This window comes from Lissotriton helveticus, chromosome 12 (genome assembly GCF_964261635.1).
Source record: "Lissotriton helveticus chromosome 12, aLisHel1.1, whole genome shotgun sequence".
Taxonomy (NCBI): domain Eukaryota; kingdom Metazoa; phylum Chordata; class Amphibia; order Caudata; family Salamandridae; genus Lissotriton; species Lissotriton helveticus.
In genome coordinates, this window is record NC_136073.1 from 232434776 (window position 1) to 232457039 (window position 22264).

At 46.6% G+C, this 22264-nt stretch overlaps 1 protein-coding gene across 1 annotated transcript in view; it reads left to right on the plus strand.

Annotated features, from left to right (window-relative positions):
* The window catches only part of ZC3H18 (zinc finger CCCH-type containing 18), a 529005-nt gene that overhangs the window by 462518 nt on the left and 44223 nt on the right, over positions 1 to 22264 (plus strand). The window contains exons 14-17 of the mRNA XM_078670778.1: positions 2591 to 2599; positions 3394 to 3551; positions 7288 to 7502; positions 21557 to 21653. Of these exons, the coding sequence (XP_078526904.1) occupies positions 2591 to 2599; positions 3394 to 3551; positions 7288 to 7502; positions 21557 to 21653 (479 nt within the window). The remainder of the gene's footprint in view (positions 1 to 2590; positions 2600 to 3393; positions 3552 to 7287; positions 7503 to 21556; positions 21654 to 22264) is intronic.

The following is a 22264-nucleotide window of genomic DNA, read 5'->3' on the forward strand; positions in this document are numbered from 1 at the left end:
CCAGTAATGCCTCGATGTTTGTCTCTTCTGCAAATGACACCACTGTAAAGCCAAGTAACTTTGTTAGAGTGGCAATAGGAGTAACATAAAGGTTGAAAAGAGTTGGGCTTAGCGAGGAGGCCTAAGGTACTCCACACAGAAGAGAGAAAGGGGTAGAACTAAACCCCTCTAGCTACACCAACTGCTCTCTATCCGAGAGAAAAGATTTTTAGAAGTTCGAGAGCTTTACCTCTGATGCCCAAGGCGAAAAGACGATCAATAAGACCCCGTGTCAAACGCTGCATAGGGGTCTAACTCAATCAAGGTTGTGTTCCCACCCTTATCCAAAATATGCCTGATCTCCTCCGAGACGGTGATTAAAGCCAACTCGGTACTGTTTGGCTTCTAAAGCCATACTTTGTAACATCAAGGAGATTGTTATTCTTGATGAACAGTTACAGTTCGATATTCATTGCTTTCTCTGCATTTTTTCCGGGAAAAGGGACCCGAGAAATTGGCTTTTAGTTGTTGGGGTCTTTGCTGTCCAGATTAAGTTTCTTCAACAATGGAATAATTGAAGCCCTCTTACATTCTTTAGGGAATTAACGGTCAAAAAACATCTCATTAAAGATTCCTCTAAGATGATTAGCCATAACATCAGGCACTAAGTCAAGAAACGTTGGTGGGCAGGGATCCCAGGGGGAACCTGGCCTTATTTGAGATAGAAGGGCCTGAACGGTGATTTCAGAGAGGGGGATGAAAGTTTCAAAGATGAGAATATTGTTTACTAGTGTGTCCGTGGAGTTTGGCCCCTTCAAATTAGGAGGGGTGGTTCCCTCCACAAGCGTCCCTTCTACTGAATTAGAAGACATAAACTGTTTTTACTTTGGTCTGGAAAAGAAACGCTAGAGAATTACAAAATTCTTGATCGACTTTGGTGTTTTTAGGTTCAGGAAACTCGCTCAACTTTTTTACAGTTGCAAAAAGTTCTTTAGGGATGTTCAGAGAGGCCTTGATTTTGGTTCTAAAATAACAAGTTTTAGCAGTGGTGACCTTCCTCTTATATTCCTGAATCTACTTTCTATAGGCAGTTTTATACTCCGAGTTGTACTACGTATGCCATTTCCTCTCAAGCCAATTAGGACCAAGCATGTGTCCTGCCTGAAGCCCTATAAGAAAATAGTGCTCTGTGGTTGTAATAGATGCTAGTAACAACACATCATTTTCAATCCAAATAACAGAGTAACGTCCACCTTTCAAATAAATTTCATATTTCCCCAGACTAATTCACCACTATTCTTTTTTTGGTTCTCGAGTAGCTTGCTACTCACCTAAATGTGCTTCAACACCTCATTGGGGGTTACAAGCTCTATATAATGCAAACCTTTTCCCTCTTCTATCTCTGCACTATCCTTCTGAATCCAAAAAACAGACTAACATATCCACCGCTCAAATTAATGTAATATTTCACTATACTAAATCACCACTAGTCCTTTATGGGTTCCGGAGTAGCGTGCTACTCTTACAAAAAGCGCTTCAATGCCTCGTCAGGCGTAGTAAGCACTATATAAATACAATTACAATACAAAACCTGTAACAGGGAGTGTCCTCATGGGAGGTTACAAGAAGAGACAAGGCGGTACTAAGGAGGGACTACTAAGCCTATTGACCAATGAAAAGCCACCATTTACAAAGGACAGGAACAGGAGCCAATTAAAAAGATGGGTGGTGAGTGGCCCTTTATGCTCATATCCCTATAAAAGCATGTCTGGAAGAGACAGCACAAGCGCTGCCTAGCCGAGACCTAAAACAAATTTAAAAAGTGGGTCAAATGATAGGTTATTCAAATTGCATGAGCACTTCAGGAACGTTGAAGATGTTCTATGGCAGTTTCTAGACTACTACAGTGGTCTAGAAACTGTCTCACAAAACTGGTAAAATGAGTTATGTCTGATACTTGTATCATTACATGAACGCAAATACTCTATTCTGCTCACTATCAAGTGTCGCACATGACGGATTGTCATGTCAAACAGAAGTACTCTGAAAACATGGAAATGCTCAGTGAAGCAAACTGAAATCTTGGCAGCTATGCCTGTGACACAGAGAGAAAAAGTACTTGTATTCCAAATCCTGCATTGTAGGTATCTTCATTTAATTCAGAAATGTCCCTCCCCTCTATCCTGTCCTGGAGTTCTTCATTGTGAACTAATGTAACACTACTTTAAGGTTTCCAAAAGGGAGGAAGGTGAGCCCTGCAGATGATCCTTTATGCAGGTGTTGCCCTTATGTTGTCTGGGGGGGGGGGGGGGCGCAGTTTGAGCATCCATTGACAGTAGTGCCTGATCTCAAGGTATTTGGTTGCATTTAGTTACCACACAGATGCTGCCACTTGTCCTGAAATGACCCTTGCTGTAATGGTGAGTAACTTGGAGAAGGTGGAGTTCGGGAAGTTTGATGATATGTTGACATTAGCATTCTAACATGTTTGCCTTGTTGTCATTTGAATTGTTCTGTTTGTGGCATTGTATAAATGTTGTGCATTATGCCAGAGAATTGATTTGTAAACAAATGTTTTTCTCCTCTTTCCATTGCTGTGTGCCGAGTACAGGAAGTCCAGGTATGTTGACTACTTATGTAAGTCCAGTAGCACAATTCCTCTGAATCTTATAACCCTGCCCTGCCTGTACAACAGAAATATCCATTTAATTGCAAGATTAGATTTTTTTTGCCTTCTATTTTTTGGTTTAGTAGAGCGAGCTTTATTGAAGGATATGCATTTGTGTTGTATAAATGTTAAGCGATAGCCATAATAACGAAATAAAAAAATGAATAGAAATCATTACTTTGTACGCTATGTAGAATAAGATAAAATGCACACTAACTAAACACAAGGTCATACCTCTTCCTTATTACAGGACCACCACTTTTATGTATCTAATGAGATACTCAAAAATAAGCATAAGGGAGAAAGGAAAACAAAATCAGGAAGCGGGATTCTTATAATTTGTACCAAATTGATTTTAAGCATTCAATTTGCTTAAAGAATGTAACATAACATTATCAACTTCTGCCACCTGTTTCCACAAATATTTTTTTCTGTTAAAGGTGATAGATATTAAACTCTTAGCTTAGTGATTTATTTTGATTTTGCCCCAAGTTTCCATACGTTTAGGTTTCATTTCCCTGATACTAAACTTCTCGATATCTAAGCTCACTACCCTAATCATGAGTGTCAGGGTGGCCAGGTTTCAGTAAAAATTGACATGGTGGGCCATCTTAGGCAATTCCTTTTGTTTCGCATTTGTATTGACATGTCTCTATCCATGGCTGATTCCTCTTCCTGTATAGTCGCTAGATGTTCTTACCCCTGTGCAACTCTTGATTGTTGTTTATCTGGTTTGTGTGCTTCAGGTCGCTGAGTGTGAGCAGCGTGTCCTCGGTTTCTAGCGCCTCCTCCAGCAGCTCCGTCCGAAGCGCCGACTCTGAGGACATGTACGCAGACCTCGCCAGTCCCATCTCGTCGGCCAGCTCCCGGTCCCCAACTCCCGCGCAGACCAAGAAGGATAAAGGTATCTTTTGCAGCTCGAGTCAGCAGGTTGCCTTTATGTGCATGAACTCTGACATGTCAAGTTTGGGGGGTTGGTTTTCAGTCCATCGGCGTTTGTTTCCTCTCATTTAGCCTACGAATAAGAAAAAAAAGGTTAAAAATACTCCGGCTATGGGTTCGTAACTGGCAAAAGCCTGACAATCCTGACTAGAATTGAACTGCATATGCAGACTTTTACCAATGTACAATAATTGGGCATTGTTTTCAGCTTTTCTTGTGTTTTTTTCAACTTTGGGTTTGTTCAGGGGAATGTTTTTAACGTTAATTTTTATTTCAGATGTTTGCTGCTCCTTGTGGCACCCCCTCTTGCCATTCACCAGCCCTGGGCGTAGTTCGTGGAGTTTTGCTACGTGGAACTCTGTGATTATACAATAAAAACTGTGCGAAGTTCCGCAAGTGGCGGAGTGCAGTGTGAACTGCTATTTGTTCTGGAATTCTTGCCGCCCGGGTAGAAATTCTACCCGAGCGGCAGCTCGTGAACTTAACGATCAATTGCAAGCGGGGAAAAAACTCCGCTGCACATTGCAAAACGGAGTTTTCTGCACTCCGTGAGCTCTGCAGAGTGCGAAGTGCAGAAAACTCTGCAAACGCCGCTAACGGAGTGAAGTTCACCGCCCAGGCCTACCATTCACTGTGGCGTGCAACCGTCAGCATTGCATGTGTTACTTTACACAGTGTACCCTGCAATCCTCGAGATATTGAATACAGTCCACAAAATCTCCTCACTAAAGTATTATAAAGCAGATTTGCACATTTGATCCAACCACCTATTGCTGCAGAGCTATGTGCTCATCATACATTTTGAAGACAAATTGCAGGGTTCCTGTTCTGTTATGGTGCTCCATACGTGGGCAGTACCACCCGTCTTCACTTCTCCCCGCCTGTATGGCCATAGCGTAATGGTGGGCTATTTTCAGGCTTTGCTCAATGGCTACACCAGCTGTCAGTTCTCCTCCGTAACACCTATCAGAGTAGTTGGTAAAACGTGTGATTGGAGGAGTCGGAGGCACAGCTGAGACATCAGGCCATAGTGGCCTGAATGAAGGTGGGTTCAAAGTCCGGGGTTCCAGTGTCCTTACAAATACTGACAATTACTAAAACTACCCAAAATGATAATAAATATTCTGACTCTTTGGATGGAACACTTCATTATATGCACAATGTCCCGAAAACACAGTACTGGTCCCAACACAAACTAAGCATCCACAGAGAGAGCACTCATTATCAATCCCGGCCAGCACCAAGCTCGCAGCCAAGACATGCCCAATGTTACCTACCCCGCCGCAACCCAGCTTCCAGCCAGCACAAAGCCAGGGACCGAACTGGCGGCACTGGGAAGGGTCTTTAGGCCAATCTTCGACCCCGGGTGAACTCTGTCCTTAGTTGTGGGCACAATCACCTTTATGTTCGTGAAAGGAAAAAGCAGACCGTTCATATTGAAGGCTCAATCTAAAAATATTCGGTGCAGTGCACAGACAAAAAAATATGCAGTAAACAAAACATTGAGTACTCGCTTACATCTTCGTGTGTAAGCTGATCATTCTCACGTGAAAGCTATCCTGATGAGGTGCAAGGTAGGATCATTTTTCTGTCTTCCATTATCTGGCAAAATCATGTGTCCTTTCTAGAGTGTAGTTTTGTGGAATGATGAAGTGCCGTTGGTTGAATATCTTCGCACAAAACGGTCTTTTGATAAGAAACAAAGGTCCCTTCCTCCTGAGAGTTTGCCTTAGATTTCTGACTGTGTTCTGGTTTGAGTGGCGGGCAAGTTCGGTGTCTATTCACAGGCTACAGAAGTGCCGTTATCAAGCCTGGCTGCTATCGTCTGGTTTGATTTGCAGATTGTGCATAGCAAGTCTTCAATTCCAACTGCTTCTTCCCAGAGGGATCTACCTCAAACCCTCTTTGAAATGTGCCAGACAACAGTAAGCTCCCACTGAAACTGTTTGGGCATTTGTGAGGCTCATAAGCATCTCCAAGTAAAATCTGTTGGATCACTGGGACCCTGTAGGAGCTCTTGGAAATGCAATAGGAATCATCCAGTGACAACTTCCTTGCTAAAAATAATAGAAACGCCCATTCGAAATCTGTTGAGGCTCTTGTAGTACCTGCTTTTGCAGTGTTTGAGAATTGTGTGTCTGCATCAACCTCCAATGCAGTGCATTAATTGGACAGAAAGGAATAGGTTGGTAGTGCAGGGTACCTCCCACTCAAATGCGTTGAGAGTTAAGGATCCTGCCATGCCTAGTATTACATGAAGTGGGGCCCTGCAGCAATTCCAGGTGAAAATGAATTGGGAACTGGAAGTTTGGTGATGCAGCAGCAGGTACCATTAATATTTATTTGCACTTAGTATTGACTTAAAACTCCGGTCTACTGATGCAGTCCAGCCCTGCCCCACTTTTCCTTTCTTTTGAAAAAGCCAGTTGATTGCAATGCATTGAATCTGATCATTTTGTCTATGGCACTGTGTAGTTAATGTAAATCTCCTTTACACAGCACATGCTACAACAGGTGAAAAGTGTTAACTGGTAATACGTGTAGTGCTTTGAGTAGTTTGTAGGGTAAACCAGTATTGCCAATGCCAATAGGTCTCTCCTACATGAAAGCTAATGGTTTTGTCAGCCTTTTAGCCATGTTGTGCAGCAGCATGGCTGAAGGGGGAGAATTATGACGCATGCAGCAACAATGCAGGAGGGGGCCAAAGGAACAGGGGAAGCCGCAGCAACACTGGTATTGGCGGGAGAAGTGGGGCAAGCAACAATGCTGTTATGGGGCTTCACCTCACCCTCCAGGCAAAAGCTTTGGAGGGTGAGGAGTGACAGGACAAGCAAGCAACAGCACTAGGGGCATGTGGAGCCGGGCAAGCAAGCAACAACACAGGAGGGGGCGGATGAGATGGGGCAAGCAACAATGTGGGAAGGAGAGCAGCTGGAACAGGGCAAGCAACCAACAGCACAGGAGAGGAAGCAGGTGGGACAGGACAAGCAATGGGGATGGGCGAGAGACAACCAGCAACACACATGCAATCTTTTGGAGTGATGCAACTAAAAGAAAAAAAGTCACTTTGAAAGCACAAGCAGTGGAAAAAGACTGGGCCGGGAACGAGTACTTGGGCCATGCAGCAAGGGGGGAAAGCTGGCACATGCTGTCCAAAGAGAAGCAAGGAAAGGAGAGTGACTATGAAGCCAACCAACTGAAAGCAATGGCTATAAGCCCCCTGTATGGTAACAAAATGTCTTGAAACTAACAGTGCTTGCACTGTCTCAAGTGAGACCTAAAAAAAAAATTATGCAGCAGTATGTAGCGATCTACCGTAGGGCATTTCGGCTGGGAGTGCAACGCGTCTAACTGTGCTTGTTATAAGATCGAATGTATGTAATCATGTAGTTATAATCTGAAGCCAGTGCGTGGACATCTGCAGTAGTGTATACTGTACGGTACCGGAAGCCTCTTCATGCTTGTTTACCACTGACCCTGCTTGTTCAGTGAACACCGCACATTCAGAGCCACCTTCACTGGAACAGAAGATTCGCAAAGACATGTGAAAAGTGACTCTTCTCTGGAGTATTTAATTAAAGCTCAGGCTCTACCATTTCTTTACACATATTTGTGGCATCTTAAATTAACAACATACATTAAAATGAGCTCAGAGGCTATTTAAACTACATGTAAATCATTCTGATATTTCATTTTAGGTGGAAAAGCAAAAAAAGAAGACGGTGGTAAAGATGAAAAACGGAAACGGGAATCAGCATCTCAGTCACAGAAAACGACCCCGAAAGCACCAAAGTCACAGCAGAGTAGCAAAGTACCTCTGCTGCCACCGATACTGCCACCTCCACCGCAGCAGCCACTAACCCAGAGTGGCTTCAGTGCCCACAAAGAGATCAAGTTGACGCTCTTGAATAAGGTAAGAGAAATCAGAGTTTTTTGTTAATGAGTTACTTTCTGCCCTATGTCTTGAAATGATGCTAGCTAAGGAAGTGAATTATCATTAGACTGTGCTTACAACAGGAAAATAGGCCTCGATTTTGGAGTACAATGTTGTGTTATAGAAAGGCGAATAGTATGTTAAGAAAGAATATACAGTAGATATAATCAGATTTTTGTTAAGAATAATTAAAATCAGACTATTCCAAAAGAGACTATCAACGGATTTTTAAAATGTAGAATGATGGATATTCGGACCACCTCTTTACAAGGTCATACATAACGCTACGTCTCCGTCAAATGAGTTACAACCATCTGCTAGAAATGTGGCAAACCAGTCTGTAGAAGTTTCAAAATGGCAATTGTTTTGGTAGTCGCCAAGATAGTCTAATATATATTAGAAAGCTCCTCCGCTACACCAGGATCCAAATGGTTCCCCCCTCAATTTGTCCTGACTGTACACATAGGGTCGGGAATGGTCTGCAGAGGGAAGCCCCACCAGGTATTTTAACACATCTACACTTGTGGGAAGACAAAGAGAACATTGTGAGCTTGGTCTGCAATATAGGTGACACTCAGTAGCAGCAAACACATAGAAGGGAGTTTAGACAAGTGTCACACTTGAGAGGTGCCTTGTCAAGCGGCTATCCGTTTCTCCAGACCTTCACCTGGGACAATGAAAAGTGATGTTTTCAAACACCTGCTTGAAGCAAGGTCCATCTGGAGTATTCAAGGACATGGAAGCGCATCTACAGGCTCCTTTGATGGCCATCAGGAAAGGGGGCAGGGGAGGTGCAGGTGCAGGCCCGAACAATGACCGAAGTAAGCAGAGGCTGCACCGTAGAGGCAGGAGAAACTTCCCTCAGAGAAGATAATAGAGAAACCTACATTGGAGAAACTACAAGAGGTAGAAGAATCAGTGGAACTGGTGGAGAAGACACGTCAAAGATCCTCTGGAATCAAATTGCAACAGCCTGATTCCCTTTACGGCAAATAAGCAATGTTGTGGCAAGGGGTGCAAGCTCTGACCTGGCAGAGGATTCCTGTGCGTCAGGGAGAGGCAAACAGACTTGAGTGGACCTGTTGACCTCTGTCAGTCCGGTGAAGTGAGGAGACGTACCCATTGGGTGGAAATGTTCTGTTATGGTTTTCATTAGTTCTGTTTATTGGAAGTTAATTTGGGGGCTTTGGATGTGGGATTGGTGTAAAAAGATGTGAGAGACTTGTGTGCTAGGGCATGACACTGTACTCGCACATTTGAAGGGAAACCTGATTGGGGGGGATTAAATAGGGTTCTTTTCTACTCAAATTGATTTACTGGTCAACGAGCCAATTCTCCAAAATAAAAATAATACATGTTAAGGTCCAGGGGCTCAATGCTCCGCCAAAAAAATGAGAGTAGAATGTCAAAGGCCAAAGCTCACTGTTTAATAGAGGAGGTTAAAAAAAACGTTGGCCTACCAGAGGCGCAAGAGTTTCACACTTAGACACTGGGTAATGCAATCTTTGATTAATGCCGTAGAAACTCTACGTTGGATAAAAGACTGGAAGCAGAGGTAGGCACGTAATACCAACTTTCTACATACCGATTATAACCGTGTGACCCCAAGAAAAAGCCCAGTTATCAAACATTGGGAGAGGGATTTGGATAGTGAGATTACAGACAACAAGCATGAGCGGTCCACACAAATGAATGGGAGAGTCTGCGAGGAGTCCTGCACGGCTACGTACTGTAAAAGGGTAGGAAACCCAGCATATATTGATTATGTACTAGTATCATGCTCCAGAGAGGTTATCAGACTGGGACCAATGAGGCCGAACACCTGCAGAGGGGAATGTGCAGCAACGAATGCACTTAGCCATCTCCTCCGGCACTGGCCAAAGTTAGGCAACTATTGGGGCGACGTCCTGCAGGCAGAACAATCTCAAACGTTCAAACCCAGGGGTGATCTTTTTTGGCCTCTCATTCTAGGGCAAATGCGCCCCTTTTTCACAGCTAGGCAAACAACCCTCTGGCCTTAGTGAAAGCAGTACATTTCTTTCTGGCTCTGTGGGAGGAGTTAGTACCCCGGTCCACACAGACTGCCTGGTTCGTCTTTTGAATGTTCTGACAATGGAGAACACTTGCTCCTCCCAACTTTGAAACTAACCGGTTTCCCTTGTTGCCTTTCATGTCGAATCCGACAGCTGTTGTGCTTTGTTCTTGAAGAGCGCTCTCAACCCGTCCAGTAGGTGATTTGGGGACTCTGCTTTGTACTGTCCATTCTGTGCAGTGTGCGCGCGCAGGTGGCTTACTTTTGTAATTCAATATACAGACTATAATTGCCAGGCACTTCGATTTAAGATGGAACGTGGAGGGTGTCAATACCCAGGAATTTACGATTTTAATTTCTCACCATCCAGGTGGTCGTCAGCAATGGTATGTGTAAAGCTTAACAAATAAAGTTATTTCGAGTTTATTGAACATTATCATATCGTTCTAAAAGCAGCACCTTAATTATTTTGCCTTTTATATTCGTCTTTTTAATAAGGTGGGTTTTGAGTATGTAGTTTTTAGATTTTTTTTTTTAATTGGTTGCTAAAACACACTTCAAATCAATTGTGTGATCCCTTTGTTGAACCGTAGAGTAGCGAAGCCATGCATGTAATCTACAACTTGGCCATTGTCTTTTGTTCTCTCGTTCTTCACCCCTCTCTCCCCGAGGTTGCAAAGAGAATGCGACTTGCAAAGGATGTGCATGTACAATAGCAAGAATGGGACCGGACTCGACCACAGTCAGTATGTTCCACCTGCCGCTGGAAGTTGTAGAAGTGTCTGCTTTTATCAGCTCCGGAGGCTACTTTTGCAGCCTTATCTCTTGGTCACGGACTGGTGTGGCTTCAACGTTTATGAGGCGTTGTAAAGCGCTGCACGTTGCCTTGGCAACTTCCGAGCGCTCAAGTACAGTGGAAAGCTTGGATAATCGGCAGATGCAGGGTCGGTAGAATAGCTGTGGGAGGGAGATCTGTAATCTCGCCAGAGAGATGGTCTGCAGGTTTGTTCTGAGATTTGTAGTGAACTGCGGATAGTCCCGCCCTCTGGCACAGATGCAGACTAACTTTGGGACCGTCCGCTCCTCTGATAAACTGCGGTGCTTCGGCCATTTATAGATCGAGGACGGAAGAGAGTGTGAAGCGGCCGGCTGACGATTGTCTGCTGGAGGCCACGTGTACAGGTCCCTCGGCCCTTGTACCGTCGGTCTTGTTTCAGATGCGCGGTGTTTTAACTGATCGCGGCCTCCCCTAGGGACCAACTGAGACCTTTCACGTGATGGGTTTCTGCAGCTGCAGGCCAGCCCATCCTGCGACCTGGTTTGAAGGCTCTGGTCTGTTGCAGCACTCTTTCGAACCGCCACTTCTGGAAAAGAAGCGGTACCGCTAGATCTGGGCAGCCGTAGGTTCGCGAGCACTGAAGAGGATAGCTGTAGCATCTCCTCCGCTGCCGCAGTCCACACTGGTTCGTAAATATCAATAGCTGTCTGTGAACAGACAAGGGGCCGGCGAAGCTCTCGAAGCGTGGGCTATGTCTAGCGATGGAACTGGACAGGAGTGAGTTAGGCTTTCTTTGAGCTGGACCGTTTGCCGAAACGCAGATTGGTTGGGCCCTTTGTAAGACACGGACAGAAGGAGGCTTCCTTTATAGTGGATGGGTGAGAGCCCAAAGGCAGGCAGGGCAATGCCCCGACTGGGTGTGTAGTGGTGACTCTGTGACGGCTGGCCCAGGAGGAGCCCGTGAGGTGTAAGCAGGTTACCTACCCTGCCTTTAATCACGCACCCCGCTTTCAATCACGCACCCCCTTGGCAATGAACACCATGGTGCACACCCTACGGTCCACTCCTCCCGCTTAGCTGCTCGTCGGCTGGTCGGGCCGTTACTTCTCATTCCAGCCTTCATTTTTGAAGTCCAGAGTCCAGACGCTATGGGGTAGAAATGGAAATGTATTGAGCAATCCAGCTGGTGGCCACGAAGTCCTGGTAGGGACTGAATCACTAATCAAAATTCGTGCTTATTGCAGCTGAAGATCAGTTAGGTTGTATTTACTAACTGTGATATTGTACTGCCTGTTCATCCACATTTCCAATGCGATGTTGCTAGGATAGGCAAACGTTTTGATTGTTGCTTCTTTCCTTTTGCTGACTGTTGGCACTTGTGTCTTGCCCATTGCACGTGTGTATAACACAGGCCCTTTACATTTTAGTGAATGAATGAATACATTTATTTGTGTGGTTACTCAAAACCATTTCAATAAAGCAACTAAGTAGAAAAAAACCATTCCATTTTTAGGTCTCGCCTGTCGATGCGCATGCGCATCGAGCTTGCGAGACTATGGGGGCTTAAACAGTCTTTAACCAACTTGCAAGGAATCGTGGCGATTCCTTGCAGTGCCCGTGAAATTCAAGCTCAATGCACATGCGCATTGAGCTTAAAAGCGCGTGCACATGCCCCCAGCCGCCTGCCATGCATGTATTTTCCCTCAGGCGCACTCCTCCCACACCCCCGCTCCGCCCCCTCCCCTGCCTGCCGTGTCGTATTTCTTCAGTTCCCTCAGCCGCACTCCAGGCCCCTGCTGCTTTCACACCCTCTCCCCGCTCCGCCCCCTCCCCTGCCCGCCGTGTCGCATTTCTCCTCCCCCCTCCCCTTCTCTGCCTTCCCTCCGTCTTGTCTCTTTTGGTCTTATTCTTGTTTTAACTTTTTTTTCATCTTGGTTTGCCTTTCTTCACTTTCTACTGCAGTAACACACTCAGTTTGTCCCTTCACGCGACAGCATCTCTCAAATTGCAGTAAGTCTACAGCAGGTTCTTTTTGATGCTCTACTTCGTTGCAGTTTGTATTTTAAATTTGCACACTTTTGATGCGGCCGCTGCTTTCACTTTCGCGTGCACAGGGACGAGTCCTCTTCACATCCACCCCCTACAAGTGGTGCCTCCCGCTCACGTGCTGCTGGGTGGCTCTTGTTTACCCCACACTACCCAACCCCCCATCTTCGGGCCACTGCACTGTCTCGCCCGCCAGATTTGCATTTTGCCTAGCACCCTCGCCTTCAGTTCTCGTTGACAGTAAATAATAAAGCGTTTCCGCTATGCCGGCTCTGCAGTGCAGGGCCATGAACCATGTATGATAACATCACCCAAAGTCGCCATTCACATACCGTCTATACTACCGACTTTCAAAGGCCCTCATGCTTGTCTGGCTCCTCCCTAAGTAAAGCAATCCAGAAGTACAACTCTGAATCAAAGACTCTCTGCCTCATCACCATTTGCCAGCATGCGGAGACTTCAAAGACTTCAAGCTGTGGCCATAATCAGGCCCCCTGCTTGCCATAACCCCTCCCTTTTCCCCCTCCCTCCTGGACAGCCTCGCTCTCCCAAGCACCTCGCTTAGGCACATACATACACCACTCACGTGCTCCCCACCCCCTCCTCCCCCGATCACTTTCACGTCCGTCCGTCTCCCTAGATATAACACAATTACACGCAAAACTGAAAATGTACAGCTCAGCTGTTGATCTCCCAACTCAATGCCGTATGTGCGACATCAAAGAGTTTAAATACCTATATTCCAAGTGCTACTGTTAATGCAGGTTAAGTGAAACTACTAGTTGTTTTGAAACTGGCATAATAAACTCATGTTTTAAAAATATTATTTTAATCTGTGCCAATTGATTGTAGTTTGCACTCGCCACAGGCAGCACAGTCACACACCCAATGCCACTCACACACGCAACGCCACTCACACACGCAACGCCACTCACACACGCAACTCATCCACGCAACCCCACTCACACACGCAACCCCACTCACACACGCAACCCCACTCACACACGCAACGCCACTCACACACGCAACGCCACTCACACACGCAACGCCACTCACACACGCAACGCCACTCACACCCTCAACACCTCACCCTCACTCACCCTCACCCTCACTCACCCTCAACACCTCACCCTCAACACCTCACTCTCACTCACTCTCAACCCCTCACCCTCACTCACCCTCACTCACCCTCAACACCACACCCTAAACTCCTCACCCTCACTCACCCTCACTCACCCTCTACCCCTCACCCTCACTCACCCACACCCTCACCCTCACTCACCCTCAACGCCTCACCCTCACTCACCCTCAACCCCTCACCCTCACCACCCTCACTACCCTCACCCTCACTCACCCTCAACTCCTCACCCTCACTCACCCTCACTCACCCTCACCCTCAACACCTCACCCTCACCCTCACTCACCCTCACTCACCCTCAACTCCTCACCCTCAACTCCTCACTCACCATCAAACTCACTCACCCTCAAACCCTCACTCACCCTCACCATCACTCACCCTCACCCTCAATAACCCTCAATCCCTCACCCTCACCCACCCTCAACGCCTCACCCTCACTCACCCTCACCCTCACTCACCCTCAACACCTCACCCTCACTCACCCTCAACCCCTCACCCTCACTCACCCTCAACCCCTCACCCTCACTCACCCTCAACGCCTCACACTCAACACCTCACCCTCACTCACCCTCACACTCACCCTCAACTCCTCACCCTCACTCACCCTCAACACCTTACCCTCACTCACCCTCAACACCTCACCCTCAACACCTCACCCTCACTCACCCTCACAACACATATTTTGTTACAATAGGTGTCACATTTGCGGAAGATAAAACTATTGGCATTGTAAAAAACAAAGCTATTAATTACGCTATTTTCAAAACAAGCACATACATAAAAAATGTGTCCTCTACAATACCAATAGCTCAAACTTTCCTAATGCGAGACCTATTGCATTGCTGTGCTTCTCTCCCCTGCTGCACTCTCCTGCTCTCTAGAGATGTGGCATAACGACCAGAGCTGCCATATAAGTCACGTAAATACAAAACATGTTGGATTCCAAATGCTATAGGTGTCACATTCGCGAACGTTATAACTATTGGCATTGTAAATGACAAAAGCCATCAATTTAGCAATTTTAACAACCAACAAATAAATAATATATGTCATTTACTAGACCAATAACTACAACTTTTCTAATGCGAGACCTATTGCATTCCAACCCCACTCATCCACGCAACCTCACTCATCCACGCAACGCCACTCACACACGCAACGCCACTCACACACGCAACGCCACTCACACACGCACGCCACTCACACACGCAACGCCACTCACACACGCAACGCCACTCACACACGCAACGCCACTCACACACGCAACGCCACTCACACACGCAACGCCACTCACACACGCAACGCCACTCACACACGCAACGCCACTCACACACGCAACGCCACTCACACACGCAACGCACTCACACACGCAACCGCCCACTCACACACGCACCGCCACTCACACACGCACCGCCACTCACACACGCACCGCCACTCACACACGCACCGCCACTCACCCACGCAACGCCACTCACCCACGCAACGCCACTCACCCACGCAACGCACTCACCCACGCAACGCCACTCACCCACGCAACGCCACTCACCCACGCAACGCCACTCACCCACGCAACGCCACTCACCCACGCAACGCCACTCACCCCGCAACGCCACTCACCCACGCAACGCCACTCATCCATTTGCAAAACGAAAAAGGTCAAACTCTTCTATTGCGAGACCTATTGCATTTTCAATGCGATGGAACTGGACAGGAGTGAGTTAGGCTTTCTTTGAGCTGGACCGTTTGCCGAAACGCAGATTGGTTGGGCCCTTTGTAAGACACGGACAGAAGGAGGCTTCCTTTATAGTGGATGGGTGAGAGCCCAAGGCAGGCAGGGCAATGCCCCGACTGGGTGTGTAGTGGTGGACTCTGTGACGGCTGGCCCAGGAGGAGCCCGTGAGGTGTAAGCAGGTTACCTACCCTGCCTTTAATCACGCACCCCGCTTTCAATCCACGCCCCCTTGGCAATGAACACCATGGTGCACACCCTACGGTCCACTCCTCCCGCTTAGCTGCTCGTCGGCTGGTCGGGCCGTTCCTTCTCATTCCAGCCTTCATTTTTGAAGTCCAGAGTCCAGACGCTATGGGGTAGAAATGGAAATGTATTGAGCAATCCAGCTGGTGGCCACGAAGTCCTGGTAGGGACTGAATCACTAATCAAAATTCGTGCTTATTGCAGCTGAAGATCAGTTAGGTTGTATTTACTAACTGTGATATTGTACTGCCTGTTCATCCACATTTCCAATGCGATGTTGCTAGGATAGGCAAACGTTTTGATTGTTGCTTCTTTCCTTTTGCTGACTGTTGGCACTTGTGTCTTGCCCATTGCACGTGTGTATAACACAGGCCCTTTACATTTTAGTGAATGAATGAATACATTTATTTGTGTGGTTACTCAAAACCATTTCAATAAAGCAACTAAGTAGAAAAAAAACATTCCATTTTTAAAAATGGAACGATTTAAAACCATAAACATTGTGAATAAAATCCAAAATTCAATGATCATTAAGTCCAAGAAAGCTTTTTTGAGCTCGGCCAACAGTTGAGCTGCTCTCATTGAGCTAGGCCGTTAGTTCCAGACGGTATAGAAGCTCAGTGCAGGTACTTGCCCAATTGCTTAGCTGGGAAGGGCCATCAGCTTCATACGAGTCTGTTGTACAAATTTACCAAACATAGCCATATGTTTCACTGTGTCCAATGTGTACAGTTGATGAACAGCCTCCTTTACAGTTCTAGTCCCCCGTTGTAGCAAGATGGGCCTAAGGTAAAGACTGCGATCTAGGCGCAAGGCTGGGCAGCAAAATAGGATATGGGCCAAGGTCTCACGTTTGTATTTGCAGAGCCGACACTCCACGATCGCCATTTTTGTCGACCCGGAGGGGTATAATTCTTCAAGGGGGAGAGGATGTAATCTAAACGCTACGATCCTGTGTAGGGCTTGTCTCCCCACTGCCTGCGTGAGATGAAGTTTGGGGTTGTATTCTGTATGTGGGACGCTTTAGGACTCGTGAAAGCCTCTTGATTTCAATGATTCCAAGTCTGAAGTACGAGAGCAAAGGCGGACTTGTTTTTTTATTGTACTTTTGATAGCAGTATACTTGATTATCTTGGGGTCCCAGTTTTCTGTTGCAAGTTTCAACACGTCTTTGGCGGCGGAAAGGGTGGCTGACCAGGGATTGCCGGGTTCCAGAAAGATGCTTTTTATAATAGACTTCATTGTATTCTCTGGTGCCGCCATGTTAAGATAGAAGTATTTGCTCAGAGAGGCCATCTCTTCCAGATTTTGTTGGTTCAGGTTAAATTCTAACCGCACCAGAATATTCCTGGTGCATGCGGGTAGGTGGAATAACTTTTTGTAGGCTAAGCAGTGGATTTTTTCTAGGTATCTCGCTAGTTTCCCTGAAAATGCCTGTTGTGCGTAGTTAAGTGATGGTATTAGTTTCGCCCTCAAGACTCTTTGGATAGCCGTTGTTGTGGGGCTGTGTAGAGTGGCATATAGCTTGCAGAGGGCGTAAGTGATGCATTTCCCTTTCGTACGCATTTTGGTGAGATGGACTCCTGTGCGACCTGTTTCACTGAACCAAACTCCCAAGTTGTTGTAGTGTTGTGTGCAATCCGGAATCAGCTGGCCTAGCCTCCATTTTACCAGTTTTCTCTTAGGGTATTGCCCAAGGATTATAGTTTTAGATTTATTTGGATGGGTTGGCAACCAGTTTATTTTTGGCATTATAGGTTGCCAGGGCCGTAAGTGCTTTTTGTAAGCCTATTTTAGTATAGTCTAGGAGTACCAGGTCGTCGGCGTATTGCATTAATTGAATCTTAGTGTGCCCAATCCTAGGTGTTGCTAATGTGGCTCCAATCAGGGCTTGACCCATGTCTGCGGTGTATAGAGGTGGTATACCCCGTGGTATACGAGTGATCTACGTGAGGCCAAACGTGTCTGTAAACGACTCGAGAGGAAGTGGCGCCTCAGTTACCTTCCAGCAGACAAAGCAAGCTATCGAACGGCAATCAAAAACTACAAAGCAAATATCCATCTAGCTCAGGCTAAATACTTTGAACTCAAGATCGAGAAGGCAGCCTCCAAACCTAGGGAGATTTATCAGATAGCAAAATCCCTTTTGCAACTTCCTGAGGCCCCAAAACATCACAATAACACTCAGACCCACTGCGAGGAAATAGCTGAGTATTTCCACCAAAAGATAGAAACCATCAACTCCTCTTTTCCCCCCACCGTTACCCTGATCTCAGACTCCGTCAACATAGACCACATGACGGCTCCCTCCTGCGTTCTCAATAGCTTTCCCCCACTAGAACTTAACAAACTGGAAAAACTCATGAGCCAGATTAAATCTGGATCACCCATCGACCCAGCTCCTCCCAGCGCTCTCACCCAGATAACCCATCTGATCTCGCCCACCATACAAGACCTGCTCAACTCATCCCTCCAGACTGGTACTGTTCCACCTCCATGGAAAAGGGCAATGGTTAGAGCTCTATTAAAAAAGCCCAATCTGGATCAATCCAACCCCGCTAACTATAGACCTATATCCCTTCTGCCATGGCTTAGCAAACTTCTCGAGAAGCATGTAAACATCATTCTCACTGATTTCCTGGAAGCCAACAACATACTAGACCTCTCTCAGACCGGCTTCAGGCCCCGTCATGGTACGGAGACTGCACTTATTGCAGTGACGGAGGAGGCACGGAGGATCTTGGACGATGGCGGGTCCACAGCCATCGTCCTACTCGACCTAAGTGCCGCCTTCGACACTGTCAATCATAACATCCTACTTCACCAGCTTAACAAAATAGGAGTGTCAGGCACAGCACTCATTTGGCTGAAGTCTTTCCTTACGGATAGATCCTTCCAGGTCTTTGAAAGGGACTTCACCTCAGCCAGTAAACCCCTCACTTGTGGAGTGCCTCAGGGCTCTTCCCTGAGCCCTACCCTTTTTAATGTCTACCTACGCCCCCTAGCTGATGTCGTCCGCCCATTCGGGGTGAAAATTGTCACCTACGCGGACGACACGCAGCTAGTGGTAGCACTGGACCCCCCCCTGAACTCTCATCACAGATTACATATCTGCCTTGAAGCCGTCGCTGCTTGGATGTCTAGCTCTTGTCTCAAACTTAACGGGGACAAAACAGAGATAATGCTCCTTGGAAATAACATCTCGAAATCCATCAATCCCATCTGGCCTCTCTGCTTAGGAAGCCCCCCGCAACCCAAGGAGCAAATCAAGAGCTTAGGCATCTGGCTCGACCACACTCTAACCTTCAACTACCAAGCCACCAAGCTTGCTGCCACCTGCTTCGGGCTGATGAGACTTCTCCGCAAAATCCTCCCCCTCCTTCCGTTCCATTCAAGACGGATTATGGTTCAAGGCCTGATCCTCTCCCGTCTCGATTGTGGAAACGCCCTATATCTGGGGGCCCCACAATCTACACTTAACAGACTCCAGGTCATTCAAAACTGTGCGGCAAGAATCCTCCTGGATATCCCCCGCCGAACTTCAGTCAGAGCCAGACTGAAGGATCTTCACTGGCTCCCGGTGAGATCCAGAATTGAATTTAAGAGCATGTGCATCGCACACCGATCCTACTGGGGTACAGGCCCCTCTATTAACTCCCCCCTGATGAAAGCCTATCTACCCTCCCGCCCACTCAGGTCTACAACCTCCCACCTCGCCTCAGTACCACGCATTAGGAAGGCCAGATGTGGAGGCCGCTCGCTTTCTTACAACCTGGCTAGGATCTGGAACTCCCTTCCCCTCCCTATCAGATCAGAACCTAACCTTCTCACCTTCCGTAAACTATTAAAAACTTGGCTCTTCAGCAAAATTCCAATCTAACTTTTCACTCAGCTTCTCTTACTCCAGCCTCTCCAGCCCAACTCACTCTTTTCTATAGCGCTGGGACGCCCCTGGGTAGCCAACGCGCTTTACAAATCATCAATACAATACAATACATACAATACAATAGATTATAAAGCATCGGAGCTAAAACGCACCCTTGCTTTAGGCCGCGATCCGTGTCGATTTTCCCTGTAGCAGATACGCTCGAAAGTTTGATTCTTACCCAGGTTCTTGAGTATAATGAGTGAATGGCTTGGAGTAAAGATGGATCGATGTTCCAGCGTGCCAACTTCTGCCAGAGTATGGAACGGTCTACGCCGTCAAAAGCTGCTGAGTAGTCAATAAAACAAGCAAAATGCAGCAGGCTTTGTCGTGACACAGCTTTTTGAGCTAGATATGAGAGCACTGTTATATTGTCCACTGTTGATGCTCCAGGTCTAAACCCTGTTTGAAAAAAGGGCAGGAGGCCTTCAGTACTGACCCAGTTTGAAAGTTCCACAAGAAGGGTGCTTGCATAGGCCTTGCCCTCAATGTCAAGCAAGGCGATCATACGATAGTTTTGTGGGTTAGATTTTGGCCCTTTCTTATGTATTGGGTGCAATAGCGACCCTCTCCAGGAATCTGGAACGTCCCCCAAGAACCGGCATTCAGCATATAACGTGGTCAAGTTGTCCGTCCAGAAATCTGTCGGCCCTGAAGTGGGAGCCAGGCAGGCCGTTGAGTTCCGGTGCCCCATTGTGTCTGATCTTTTTTAAGGTTGTATGAACTAAAGGTTTTCCTGGAGGTGCTTGGTCATCCAAAGTTTTTGAGGTATGGGCAGTGATGTCTAGTTCTCCACCCTCGTTCAGGTCTTTAATCGGCAACGTTATGCTTCCATCCTCTTTGTACAATGTTTTCACATGAGCGGCCCAGGTGCCAGCATCAAGTGAGTTCTCTCTATGGTTGTCTCTTTGGGTGCCAGCATCAAGTGAGTTCTCTCTATGGTTGTCTCCTTGGGTTAGAATATTTAGATAACGCCAAAACTCTTGGGACTTACAGGGTCTCAGTAAGTCGAAGATCTTCAGCCATTTTGCCTCAATGCATTCGCGTTTCGCGGCCCAGACCTCCTTCGAGTGGATTTTTGCGGCTTCTTTAGGTAGACTTTTGGCAGATGCTGAGCCAGTTTTCTGGTAGGCCCTACGTTTGGCATTTAATTGTTTGGCACTCTCTTTAATTGCTGGGGCGCGTCCAAAAGTGTGTGATGGATATGGAGGGGTTCTGCTTGTTGTGCCTCCTTGGAGCAGTGAAGCTAAGTTGCGGGCAGACCGATCCCATTCGTCTATGGCGCCCCTGTTGTTTTCGCTTTGTTGACAGCCAGCCCATATTTTTTTCCATTTCTCTAACTTGTTAATTGGCACTGACCCCCATTTGATTCTTCTTGATAGTAAATTCTCCATTTGATGCCCCAATGCATCGTAAAGTGTGGCGAGTGTCTACTGTTAGATTTAACGTGATCGTTAGGGCGGCGTGATCGCTTTCGTTTCGTTGGTCTACTGTATAGTTTACCATGAGATTTTGTATCCGTCCGCTTAATCTATTGTCGTTTGATTGTTGTATGTACATTTGAGCTGCACCATTTTTCTGGAAGACCAGCATTGCAATAGTTAATAGATCACTATTTAATACGTGGTCAAATTCGAGGCAAAGAAGGGCATAAACTATTTCACGTATTGAAACAAACCTTTTGGTAATGCTTGCAAGGACGGCAAAAGTATTTTGTTATTTTCTGTAGTATGATGATTGGCAGACCTCCAGACGACAGGAACGAGCCCAGACCAGTGCCAAAACAAACAATGGGCCTTTTAAAGTACCAAGTAAGACTCAGATCCAATGCGTGCCAAGAGAAGGAGTGTATTAGCTAGGTAATCTCTCAGGACATGTTCACGGCACTGGTCATTTAAGGATAAAGGTACCAATCTCCATTTTCATGTCTGCTAACCTGCACAGGTGATTCTTGGAAGTCGGGTGCACCTGGTGGCAGCAGGGCATGCCAGGTGACACACGTGACTTTACACTGGTGGTATCCTGTGATTCTGCTTACCTCGGCGGCAAAGAACCAATCTTTTTTGTTGCTTGTCTGCTGCACGCATTTGCCTTACTGTGGAGTCTTTTTTAATCTTTTTGTTTTCTTGTCTCTTCTAGGCAGCTGATAAAGGAAGTAGGAAGAGGTACGAGCCTTCAGACAAAGACCGGCAGCCCTCTCCCCCAGCCAAAAGAGCAAACTTTTCACCTGACCGAGGTGAGCATCAACTGTGCCTCCAGCCCGTTCCTTGCCTTCATGGTTTACTTTCCCATTTTCACAGTGGTGACTGGGAAAAGTGGAGACCCCCGTCCCCACCTCTCAGTTTACCTTCCCGTTCTCACTGTGATGGTTGAGGGACTGTGGAGATGAGCTAGAATTACCAAATATGTTAGCCCTTTGCAAGTGGTGAGCATCATGTACTGGGCCCTTGAGGCACCGAGCGTTCCAGGCACTGCATACAGTCTTTAATTTGGAACAATTGTATTTCTTTGTTTTGACTTGGTGACGAAGTGCTCATATTTGCATTGGGGTCCTGGGTACTGTTTCAGATTGCATGCTGGAAAAAGGATGTTGAGAGTACTTTGACCTATAAGAGAGGAAGAGAGGTAATGGGTGAGGTATAGTAATTTTGGAGACTTGCGCCAAAGAATGTGAATCATCAGCATTGCACTTCAGCATGGAGTGTTGCAAGGAGTGTGAGTTGATGCAAGTGAATACTTACCATTTTTAGGGTGGACTAAATCATACAGTGGCTTCCACAAAGGATGTGGGTAAAACAGTCCTTTGGTAACATACTGAATGTAATTACCCAGGAGTAAGAGAAACCA